At 38.1% G+C, this 12346-nt stretch overlaps 1 protein-coding gene across 3 annotated transcripts in view; it reads right to left on the minus strand.

Annotated features, from left to right (window-relative positions):
- Window positions 1-12346, minus strand: part of NELL2 (neural EGFL like 2) — a 381289-nt gene that overhangs the window by 261034 nt on the left and 107909 nt on the right. For all 3 annotated transcript variants that reach the window (XM_038577411.1, XM_038577410.1, XM_038577409.1), the window contains one exon: window positions 7965-8115. In XM_038577411.1, coding sequence (XP_038433339.1) covers window positions 7965-8115 — 151 coding nt within the window. The remainder of the gene's footprint in view (window positions 1-7964; window positions 8116-12346) is intronic.

Below are 12346 nucleotides of genomic sequence, written 5' to 3' on the forward strand. Positions count from 1 at the left end.
ATGTATAATAATTAATACTAAGAGAGTAGGAAAAAAATCTCATTTATTTCACCTCAAGTTTATTAATACAGAAGATGATGGCAGGCTACAAGACAGTTTTGTATTTATTTGCAAAGCTATCACCACAAATTCTTCCCGCGTACGCTATTTGTAAAGCATTCAAAGTTAGAAGCACAAATAAATGTTTGGATATGAGAAAAATTCCTAATAATAACCCCAATTTATATATCTGAAGCCTAAGACTATCTTAAATAAAGAAGTATTATCAATTACAGGACACAATGTAGGTGAGTGCACCAAATCAATACCAACGGATAATCAAAGAATTTTATTTATCCTGAAGAAATGACAGTTTTGTAAAACATGGAAGAGAAGAGTCCTTTCACAACTTGGGGAAATTTTCTCATTTATTTTAACTTATAAATATGCTTTGCTTTTCAGTGAGCCCTTACTGTTTTCCTATCTCTCTTCTCAATTTCCTGTATAAATAGATAAGCGAATCAATATCTTGGAATTTACTTCTCTATTTTATTTTTTCCCTTTCAAAACACAATGGCCAGAAAACCGTAACGATGAGACAATTCTCTGATCTCCCTGAATGTCTTCATTCTTTCATATATAATGTGCCATATATTATTGCCTGTTGTTTTAGATAATACTGGTGTTAACCAAATATACACAGAGATGGCTAAAGAGCCCATCAGCTTTTTACACTGTGCTTACATAAGGTTTGTGGTCTAATTTTTAATATGAGCCCCTACTTGAAAAACACTATGGGAAACACCATTGAAATCTCAGTTGGGAGGCCAAATCAGACTTTACTCACAGCACATCGGGACACCGCTGATGAGGTTCCCCACAGTTTCGTAATCATGCAACTTTGTTTGAAGCTGTGTTTCTGTACCAAGGTTTTGACATGTTGTGATGTCTGTCTTTCCTACCTCTGTCCTGCTGTTTGCTCACTTCAGATGCCTCAGAATCCAGAGTGTGTCTATCAGTCTCAGACGTCCAAACCAACAAAGTTATGTGATTAGGTTTCCAGCTTGAACACAGTGGCTGAGATGTTGCTATGTAGCTCATTACGGGTGTCGTTATTCTCTAAGAACTTGACTTATAGCTGCTTCAAGGCAGTGACTGCCAGTTAGTGCAATTCTCACACTAGGGCTAATGACATTTCAGAATAGATTAGGCACCCTGCATCAATAGAGCAATTTCAACATTCCCCAGATCGTCTGCCCTAGCCTGATTAAAATTTTGTGATGTAGCTGATGATTCCTGGTGCACTCATGATGATCTTTCTCTTGATCGTTCACTCATTACTTCATTCATCAAACATGTACTTAGCATGTAATGCTGTGTGACAGCATGGTACATGAATTGGGGTTTATAGGTACAATGCACAATCCTTAACAGCAAAAAGAAGACAAAGAAGACAACTTAAAATCTAATCGGGAATTGTTATCAACTATGTACAATTTTATACATGTACACCTGGGAAAAAGATCAGAGAGCTGCACCCCAAAGGTTATGGTGGTTATCTCTAGATGCCAGGACTACAGGTAGTGGTGCTCATAAATGTTTAACAATTGGCTCTCTGTTCTCTAGAGAAATAATTCTAAAATATTGGTTCATTTATCCACTTGTATAAGAAAGATGGAAGAAAAATATGAAAAAAATATTTATTTAAATAAAAATATATCCAAAAGAAGCCCCCATTTTGTAGCATTTGCTGATTTCCATGCCATAAATATTCACACCACAGCCCTCTTCAAGCTATCATAATAGTATCAGCTCAGTCACATAGTTTCAACTCCCATAAGCCAGTATGAACCCACTCTAGTACACCACTGATTGCCTGAGCTGCATTTTCTTCTTTTTATTTTTCTGCTTTTTAAAATGTTTTTAATGATAATAGTGGTTGCCCCCAGGGATAGATAGTAGGTGGTTAGGGCCAGGGATAGAGGTAGACTCTATAACCTGCTGTACCATTTAAATTTTGAACCATGGGATATATTATCAATTCAAAAACAAATTAAATTTAAATTTAAAAATTCTCAATAAATATCTGTTACAATTGTGATCAAAGGCAGCAAATGACATTTTTTATGCCTGATACACAATTAATATATATGTATAAACATGAAACACATAAATAACAATATAAGACGTTATACATCAAAATGCCAAAAAGAGTGGCATAATTTAAAAACTGCATTGGGACATTGGGGCACCCAAGTGGCTCAGTTGGTTAACCGTCCACCTTGGGCTCAGGTCATGATTCCAGGGTCCTTGGGATTGAGCCCCACATGGGGCTCCCTGCTCAGCGGGGTGCCTGCTTCTCCCTCTCACTCTGTTTCTCCCCTCCCCCTGCCCATGCTTGTCCTCTCTCTCTCTCAAATAAATAAATGAAATCTGTAAAAATAAATATAAATAAATAAATAAAACCGCATTGGAAGCATATGCAAGAAGATACTATGGTAAATTAGAAAGGTCAGTAAAAGCTTTTATGGAGATATGAGCAGAGTTATGAAGCACAAGCAGGATTTGCATAAGAGGCAGAGCAATGGGGTGACATACAGATGATGAGCAGACTGGCTGCTGTGCCTGCCATTTACATTTCACTTTTTTTTTTTTTTTCATTTCTGCCAGGGTGGGAGCTGAGGTTCCCCACAGTTTCTATTTCTTAGGGATGTCTCTCTACCTGGGTTGGCATCAGAGCAGGCTCCATGGTAGCTAGACTCTTGCTGCAATCAGCCTGAATGGTGATAAGACTGGAGTCAGAAAGGAGAGAAATAGTTTTCCACCATCTCTGGTAAAAATATTAATGTTTATCTCGTAATTGGTCTGTAGCAGGCACCCTGTGGTCTAACTCACAAAGCTTAAGTCAGAGGAATGACTAAAAGTTCTTGCTTTTGTGCTTCTTACCTGGCACACAAGTACATGTGCTTGGATGAAGCACCACAACCTCCCCCTACCGACCTCAGATGTGACTAGGAAATGAGCATCCCCAGGGTACAGAAGAGCTCCTCCATGAACTAGAAAAGACCCTATGGAGATCTGGACCTGCTCCTAAGCACTGCCAGTTAAAGGGTCAACTATTCACTGAGATTGGCAATTTTCAGCATTTAGCTGGTATATAATAGCTAACCAATCTGTGGAGCACATTAATTCATTCACTTTATCTGGACTCATATTTTGCAAACTAGTTCATCTTAGTGGCTACCTCAGGCACTTACATTGATCAAAATCAGACACTGTTTTGGACACTGTGGACTTTTTAATGGCATATGTAAGAATTTGATTATCTCTATTTTAATTTGTATCCAATGATGGAATTAACTCTTGGTCATATAAGAACCAGATTATAAATGAATATTTGTTGGCATGGGAAAAATATTCAAGATATTTTGCTAAATTTTAAAAAGTTGTAAAATACCATGTATCACATGATTCAAGTTTTTAATATTATGTCTATTCACTTAAGAAGACATTTATAACTGGAAGTATTAGTAGAAACTGTTCCCAGGTGGTAAAACTACAGATGATTTTGATTTCCTTCTTTGTAATTTTCCTAATTTGTAAAGTTTACTATAAATATCATTTATAATGTTTGAAATTTATTGCATAATTAACATTTCCACATTCTATGGGAACCATTCATCACTATGTGAGAATAGAACCCATACAACTTCCTGAGCAAAAGCGTGGCCCTGCTGTTGAGAACCGCCTCCTTCAAGCAGAAATGGGCATCTTCTATTCAGCTGTGTCTTTGTTAGGCTCCCCAGGTTTACATAAAATGTCAGTATTCCCTCCAACTCAATTGCTTTTTCTGCTTAACACTTAACTCTCACTGAAGTGTCAATGGAGAATTGCTACAATGCATGTATCTATCAGGGAAGTCTAACTTGAATTCAATATTATTTTCATGAGAAAAGCAATTTATATGGAATATTGCCTTAAGGACATGGTCTTTTATGAGTTTCATGCTGGAGGCGCTACTAAATAGGAATGTTAGTAGGAAAATTTGGTTGTACAGAACTTTTGTGTACACTACCAAGGGCCTCCAAAGGTACAGCACTGTTCCAAAGACCCTCATGCCTTCACACAAGTTCCTTGACACAATCACTGTAGCTTTGCTTTTCCCAAAGTACATTACAGCATGATGCCACCAGCCGACGTGAGGCCCTCTGAACTCATTTCTCTATAGACATTCATATATCCTGCCATAAAAGGCCATAGAAGAAATACGTCTCAAAATAAATTTATTATTTAAAAAATAAATTTATTGTTAAAAACAAAAAAAGAAATAGGTCTCTGGTCTTAGAACCAAGAATAATTGCATTATCTTAATCATCCAATTGGGTTTCTATTTTTCCTTTGCCCTGATTTTCATATTTCATTTAATTCTTATCTTGTTGTCCTGCAGATATCTCTATAAACCACCATATATTTTTTGTATTTGTTTCTGCAAGAAAGCAGAAAACAAATAAATAAGTGTTCAGGAAGTGATGAAACTAAAAATACGAGTCAGAACAAGACGGAGGGAAGAAAGATAACTTCAGCAACAAGACCAGGAAAAGAAAAAAAAAAAAACAAAAACCCACACACCATAACGCAAGATCTGTCAGAGTGCTAGGAGGTTAGGATAAATCATGGTGTATTGGTAAAAACATCACACTTGAGAGTCAGAATAAGTGGGTTTGGGTCCCGGTTCTGTTACTAACTAGCTAAGTGGTTAGATGCTGTGAAGCAAGTGAGGAGAGGAGAACCAAATCGAAAAACCTCCCACAGACACTGAAAGGAGGCAGAGCACCTCTGCAGGCTGGCTCTGTAATCATATTGCCTGAGTTTAAACCCTACCTCCTTGGGAACCTCCAACAACTTAAGGTCTGTGGCCTTGTTTTTCTTATCTGTGAAATGGGAATGAGAAAAGGGACTTTGCATGATTATGGGACTTTTGCAGCATATAACATATAGCACTTTTTCTCTAGTGTTCTTCAGCACTTTATATGGACTTACAGATGAGGAACCTACAGAAGAGTTAAATAATTTGCACAAGGTCACAAAGCCAATTAAGTGGTAGAGCTATTCTGGAATGCATGTGGTGCACCTCTCAATCTGCATTCTTAACCACTAGTCAGTGCTGAGGATAAAATGAGCCCATGCACACTGCCTTAATAACTGCTAGCTTACTAAATAAAGGCAAAGTGCCCTACAAATCTAACCGATTTTTTATATTAGAGAAAAATATACCATACTTCAAATATGACATTTGTTTAGGCAAATGTTATCAAATTTATAGATGATATAAAGGAAGAATGAATAAGTGAAACAAGGAATTACAGAATTAATATTAAATTTAACAAGTATAACTAGAAAGAATGAGAGCTGGGCACTAAAATTTATGTATAAATATATTCATCATGGTGTTACTTGGTAAAGTTAAAAAAGGAAAATATCCAAAGTATGGGGCTGATTAAATAAAATATGGCATATCTACCCACACAGACAAAAGGACTAGGTCAAAATAGGACAGAATGTCAACACTGGTCTCCTTTTGGTATTATAATATTTGGTAAGAGTTTTTCTATTTCTTTACACTTGTCTGCTTTCCATTTTTTCTATAATGAAAATATATTACCATATTAATTTAAAAACCAAATATTATCTTTCATTGAAATAATTTAATATAAATTCTTACATGTTTTAACACATCTGCCTCACGGGAAGAGTAAGAAAAAAATCCTCCTGACAGCAAGTCATCCTTCCTCAGATCCTTCACCAAGAACCTACCTGATGACGGTCAGGTATTTCAGTGGTCCATATAATTACTGTTTAAGATGCTAAAAATAATTTTCAAACTATCTTAGTGTTAGATTGAAAGTGTGTGGATTATAAGAAGCCCATGCTGATTGAACATTTGTACAGTTATTCATTACATTCAACTCCCGAGACCAACAAAAACACTGCCCAACTGGGACGCAGTATAGATGAGGGCAGTAGACCTTGTGAAGTGCTGCCAATTAAGTCTCCAGAGGAGCAGATGTAGTACCCAGTGCTGGTTTGCTCAGAAATAAAAGGGGTAAGATGGGAGGCTGCAGTAGCCATCATGGATGTAAGGACATGCCATCTTGAAGGAGGCTGGATGAGTTCCATGTTTCTACAAATAGGGTATTAGGGAAAAGTTACAGGGTAGAAAAATCTAGTGCCCAAAACACAGGGGAAATTTTTTCACAAGCAGAAATAATCAGTAATTGGGGCGCCTGGTGACAGTCAATTGAGCATCCAACTCTTAATTTCAGCTCAGGTCATGATCTCAGGGTCTTGGGATCAAGCCTCACATCAGGCTCTGCCTTCAGTGGAGAGTTTGCTCAAGGATTCTGTACCTTTTCCTGTGTCCCTCCCCTTGCTCATGCTCTGTCTCTCTCTCAAATATATAAATCTTAAAAACAAATCAGTAATAAACCAGGCTGCTCTGTAAAGGAACAATATTGCTTTATTATATGTGAATCATGTTGCCTAAAGCCCAAGTGAGACAAGCAAAGTCACAGTACTGTAAGCCAGGAGCTCAGGTATCAATTACCTGAAGACAAGGTCTGTCTGTGGGACCAGAAACATACCAAAGGGAAAAGCCCTAGTGAACCCTTGGAGATGGAACCTCTCCCTTTCTTGCTCTGCCTTGAAGATCCTAATCCAATCACCATATGAACTCTAGCATGGCACCCTCCTCTCAAACACAGGCCAGATTCTGAGAGGAAAGAAACTCAAGTGAGGGGCCTAGGAAGCTATCCCAACCCTTTGGGGCTACAGATGGACTAAGGAAGGGCCTTGCTAGAATAACCCATGTAGAGTGTGATCAGGAACCTTGCTCTCTATGTCAACTTGCTATACTTCGTTCTCCACATGTTTGTGCTCTCTGTTTGCTCTTCAGTATCTAACAAAGGTTTGCAAAGACCCAGGCTGCCTCATCTCTGATAAGGGAAACCAAAAAAAGAGGTTTCTGCCCACCTGAACGGGATCATTAAAACTTCTTATACATGTTAACCACTTTTACATACATAAACTCTTTAATCTTCACCACAAGCTATGAAATAGGTACTATCATTATTCCCATTTCATAGGTGAGAAAACTGAAGCACAGAAAGGCTATGTGACTTGCTCAAGGTCCACAGTTGGTAAGTCATGGAGTGGGTATCCAAAATGTGAACATGAAGGAACTTTCATTATCAGAACTGTAGTTATTCTTCCAGGAAGGAACCATTTGGGGGAGGGGGAATCTCTCACTCTGCCCCTCCTCCATTCCCTCTCTCAAATAAATAAATACATCTTTAAAAAGAAGAGGAATTATTCAGACTGTTTGGTATTATTCAGCAATAACCTATGTTTATACCAAGGGTCATGAATGAATTTCTCCTCCTCCCACTTTCTCCCACCAGCTCTCCTGATCAAGCTTCCACACATGTGAGAAGCTGGGAAATACTAGACAGGATTTCGATTTAATACACATCTAAACAACACAGTTGTAACAGCTGCTAAGAGGTGCATTAAAAAAAGAAGTTATCTGTCAGTGACTAAAATTGTAAGACTATTGAGCTCTAAACCCAGACAATTTCCTAAAGAAACTGAATATAGTATTTTTGTGGCTAACTATTCACAAATTAAGAAGAAATATCCTTGCCTTTAACACTGAAGAAGGTATCTCATGAGGAATTTAGTCATTAATAAGTGTATCTTAGAAATGGTGATTTCTGTGTGCTTTCAGCAACATCAAAAGCACCAGCTCTTCCTACATCTAGGCTGATCTCAATTACTGGTGTTTGTGATTTTGCATAATGTGGCAAAATAATTATAGCTGTTTTATACCAATCTTGTATACGGTATTTCTTGCTTTTGTTTACTTCTTTTGAATGTGTTCATTTAATCATATATAATGAAAACATGAAAAGCCCAGCAGCCACACTCACCTGTGATCCAAGTGGTGAATGGAGAGAATAACTCCAGAATTTAAGTGGGTCTGTTTCAGAGTCACCAAAACAGTAAATTCATGTTTATTTCTCAGCTTCTGAAAAAACTGTTCAGCTGTAGCAGTGGATGCTTTTATACTTCTGGGAGTATCTAAGAAAAAGAAACATACACTAAATAGACTAGAAATTGGTTTTATAAAGTATCCTTTCCATGCAACATCTTTCTAAAAACAGTATCAAGTAATAAGTGATAAATACCAAGTTTCAGACTCTTTCATTGAGACTTCAGGCTACACAGAACACAGGACAGTAAACCAATTACTGAACTTTTGTTTCAAGAATCTTTTTTTTAAAAAAACTGTCCCCTTTGAGGCAAAGAATCAAAGAATCCTGTCTGAAGAAGTGCGCTCCCGAGTTTTATCCTTACATATTTTATCCTGGATACCAGAGCCATGTCAGTGTCAACCATGAGCAAAAGGATGTACTTCCTAGAATAGGACCTAAAAGACCATGATAGAGCCATTTAGCTTTTCTGACACCTCATGACAGAAAACTGGATTTAAATCTATGTGCCACCTTCCACATTGATGGCTTTAGCCAGAAGGCATGCTATAAATAGATTTTTTAAAAGATCATTGAAATTAGTCACTCTCAGCCTTCTGTGCAGTGGATGAAACATTAAGATCAAATTGTCTTACCATATTGTTGGAAGAAATACATGGAACTTTTTTTTTTAAGATTGTATTTATTTATTCATCAGAGACACACACACAGAGAGGCAGAGACACAGGCAGAGGGAGAAGCAGGCTCCATGCAGGGAGCCCAATGTGGGATTCGATCCCGGGACTGTGGGATCACGTCCTGAGCCAAAGGTAGATGCTCAACTGCTGAGCCACCCAGGCATCCCAATGGAACTTAATTCCAATGTTCCTCTCTCCAGACTCAGACAAAGCCTAGTCAAGGAAGTATGCCTGGGAGAGCAGAAACGTTTACCCTACACTTCTACTGGAGTTAGTCTTCCACTACAACCCCAGGACCCAGAGGGTATGGGGGCAATACAGATAAAAATGGATTTAGTGGGTAGAAAAAAACTATCATTCAAGCTATCTGTTAACTGAGCATAAGGTCTCCTATTCATGGTATGTGCAAAGGGCTGATGGGAGCCAGAAACAGTTTCTGCTATTATCAAATCATCCTCCATATTTCTTTACTTTAGACTAGGGAGACTAAGTAACTAGACTTACTTACTTTAGATTAGGTAGTCTAGGTAACTACTAAGTAAATAGTTCTCAATGGAAAAACTACCAGCATTTAGAAAGAACAATCCCTCCTTGTGCAAAACTGTCCCATGCATTGCAGAACATTTAACACCCCTGGTCCTGGTCCAATGAATGCCAGTGACACCCGACCCCCAGTCATTATGACAACCCAAATTTCTTCCACAAATTTCCAAGCATTCTCTCAGTAGCCGTGTAGCAGAAATCTTGTTGAGAACTACAATCTCAATGACACAGATTATAGGATTAATGCAAAGTTCCATACCTTTCTAGCCCCACCAATTTATGGAATAAAAATGTAGCCGGCTGACCTATGTCCATCACTGGGAACGGACAGATATGGAGAAAGCACTTGAGATACCCATAAAATAGAGGAAGGGACAAATAATCTGAGTACAATGAAAGAAATGCTGTCATACAGGTAGGTATAAAGTGTGGATAGATCATAGAGGGAAAAGGATGTGGGGGAAAGGATCTCAGAAAGCAGATGGCATTCAATCAGTTCACCAGTAGAAAAGAGAGGGGAAAAGCAGTCTAGTCATAGGAAGAGCTTGTGAAAAAACAGAAAGGTGTCAAAGGACATGACATGGCTGAAATAATGAATAGCAGCCGTTGCAGGATGGGCCTGGATAGGAAAGCTGGACTGGAGAGGCAGGACCTTGTGTGCAAATGTCATGGACAAAAAGAAAAAAAAAAAAAAAACCCTCTTATTTACCACTGAAAAATGATTCCTTCCCATTCTTACCATGTGACTTCCTCTGCACCGATCAGAGCAACACGAAACCCTGTCCACACTGATTGTTTCAGGAATGAGCACCTAATCCAGGGCAATGAAGTCAGACCCAGGATATTTGTTCAAAGTTTTATGAAAAATAAATTTCTTGTTTCAAAAAGGAAACTTCCCCAGTTCCAATCAATATTCATAACTGAAAAGCATAACAATAAACTGCAATTTCTGCCACGGCCAACATAATAGTTTCCAAGCTCCATCAGGGATCAGACTGGCTGTGGAGAGGCTTCCATACAATTCTTCCTAGCTCCAAAATGTTCCGCTTCCCCAGGAAGGCTTACAAAATGTAATTGTGTGAAAATAATTCATCTAATGTTAACTTTTAATCCACTCTAATTTATACACAAGTAAATCATTCACAAACCTCATCACTTCATCTTAATTTGATAGATAAAAGCAAATTGAAATTAAATAATAAATATTTATTATGCCTCCCCACCCCCCCCCACCCCCCCCACCCCCCGCCCTTTTCAGGCAGGTAGAGCTTGAGAGGCATCCTTTATCTTGCTGAGCAGGATGATAGATGAGGATGTAAATGAGAGAAGCAGAGAAAGGACTACCCTGAATACAGAAATGAAGATCAGATCCACAGAGAGATCCAAAGATGTGGCCCAGAGAGCTTGAGTTCATCCAATGAGAGAAAAGGAGTTTAGAAGTGGACCATAGCTGTCTTACAAGTGAAACTTTGGAAAAGGGATGCTTAATGAGGGTTTTTAGCAAGTTTTGTCATTTGGTATGCATAGAAAACCTTCACTAATCTCTGCATTATTTTCCACTGTTTTGGAGTCAGGTTTGTGGAAAGAGTTGAGAGGTTGTAGTATTTGTGGGAGTTTTCTTTGTTTTGTTTTCAGATGAAATGATATGTTAAAGATTGACCTTAAAATGAAAGGAAACTTAAAAGAATGGATTACATTTGGGTGTCATTAATAAAAATGTAAGACACCATGGTTGAAAACATGATGAAGGAACCTGTAGATGAGGAGAAACATTAAAAAAAAAAAAAAAAAAAAAGATCAATCTGTATTTTGGAAACATTTCTCTGGTCACCATGTGGAAAGTTACTTGAAGAAAGAAAAAAGCCGAAAGTAGGGAGAACTCTCGGGAAACTCTCACAACTCAGATGATCATAGAGTTTTTTGTTAGATTTCACATATTTTAAACATCACGTTTTGATATCCCTAAACTCTTTCCCAAACCAAATCATCCTGTCCAACCTCTCTTCCCAGCTCATTACCTTCCCTATTTTGCTTCCTCTATGAGTGTAGGATGACTTGTAGGAAGGAGGAACCCTCCAACAGAAACATGGCCAGCAGAAATCCCATTCAGCTCATGCTATGGTAACAGGAGAAATAATGTTGTTGGGTTTTTTTCCATCTTGATTAACCAAGTTCATGACACAGAGACTTAAAAACAGACTTGCATGGACTTCCCACCTGTGCTATGGGGAGGGACAATATGGAAGGCAGTGGGAGGGAGAAAACCTGGCCTGACTTACTATGGCCTCAGGATGGTCTCCTCACCTGGCACCCCCAGCCCAGGGGCCCAGTGACATGGGTGAAGATTACTTGACTGTGACAGAGAGAGAGTATGTACAGGAAATATAAATCATGCCTACATCATACTTTCAGCTGTCAATAGAGCACCATCTCTTACCAACCCTCACCTCACCCTACTATTTAAATCTATGGTTCTCCTTAAAAACATGCTCTTCATAAATTCATTATGCCTGAGTCCAGGAAGGACCTGACGGGGGCCTCAACTCTATGAGAAGCATCAGAATCAACAGGAGAGGTAGAAGTCAAGAGATTCTTAGAAAATAAAATCTAAAGAATTTGGTCACTGATAAAAACATATGCAAAAGGCAATAGAAAGAGAAAACTGAAGCTATTTGAATCTAAAGTTTCTAGCTTGAGAGACCAGATGAAAGGAAATGCAGTAGGAGCATGGTGGAATCCAGACAGGATATCAGCTTTAGCAAGGGTCATTCTAAGGTGTGATGCAACATGCATGTGAAGTGTCCAGTAGGAGGTGGGACTACAGAACTAGATCTCATGAGAGAGGTCAAGGTTGGCAAAACAGATTTAGAAGTCTTCAGAATATAGTATCTAAAAACATACAAATCAAAATAAAATAAATAAAATAAAATAAAAATAATTAAAATAATTAAAATTAAAAAATAAAATAAAAACATACAAATCACAAGAATGAGAGGACAAAAGGATGGGCCATAAAAAACTAAATCTGTCACAGTGTAGTAACAACTTATATAGCCTTATATATACACATATATAATGCTGCACACCTGCTACTATACA

Source organism: Canis lupus, chromosome 27, assembly GCF_011100685.1.
Source record: "Canis lupus familiaris isolate Mischka breed German Shepherd chromosome 27, alternate assembly UU_Cfam_GSD_1.0, whole genome shotgun sequence".
Taxonomy (NCBI): domain Eukaryota; kingdom Metazoa; phylum Chordata; class Mammalia; order Carnivora; family Canidae; genus Canis; species Canis lupus.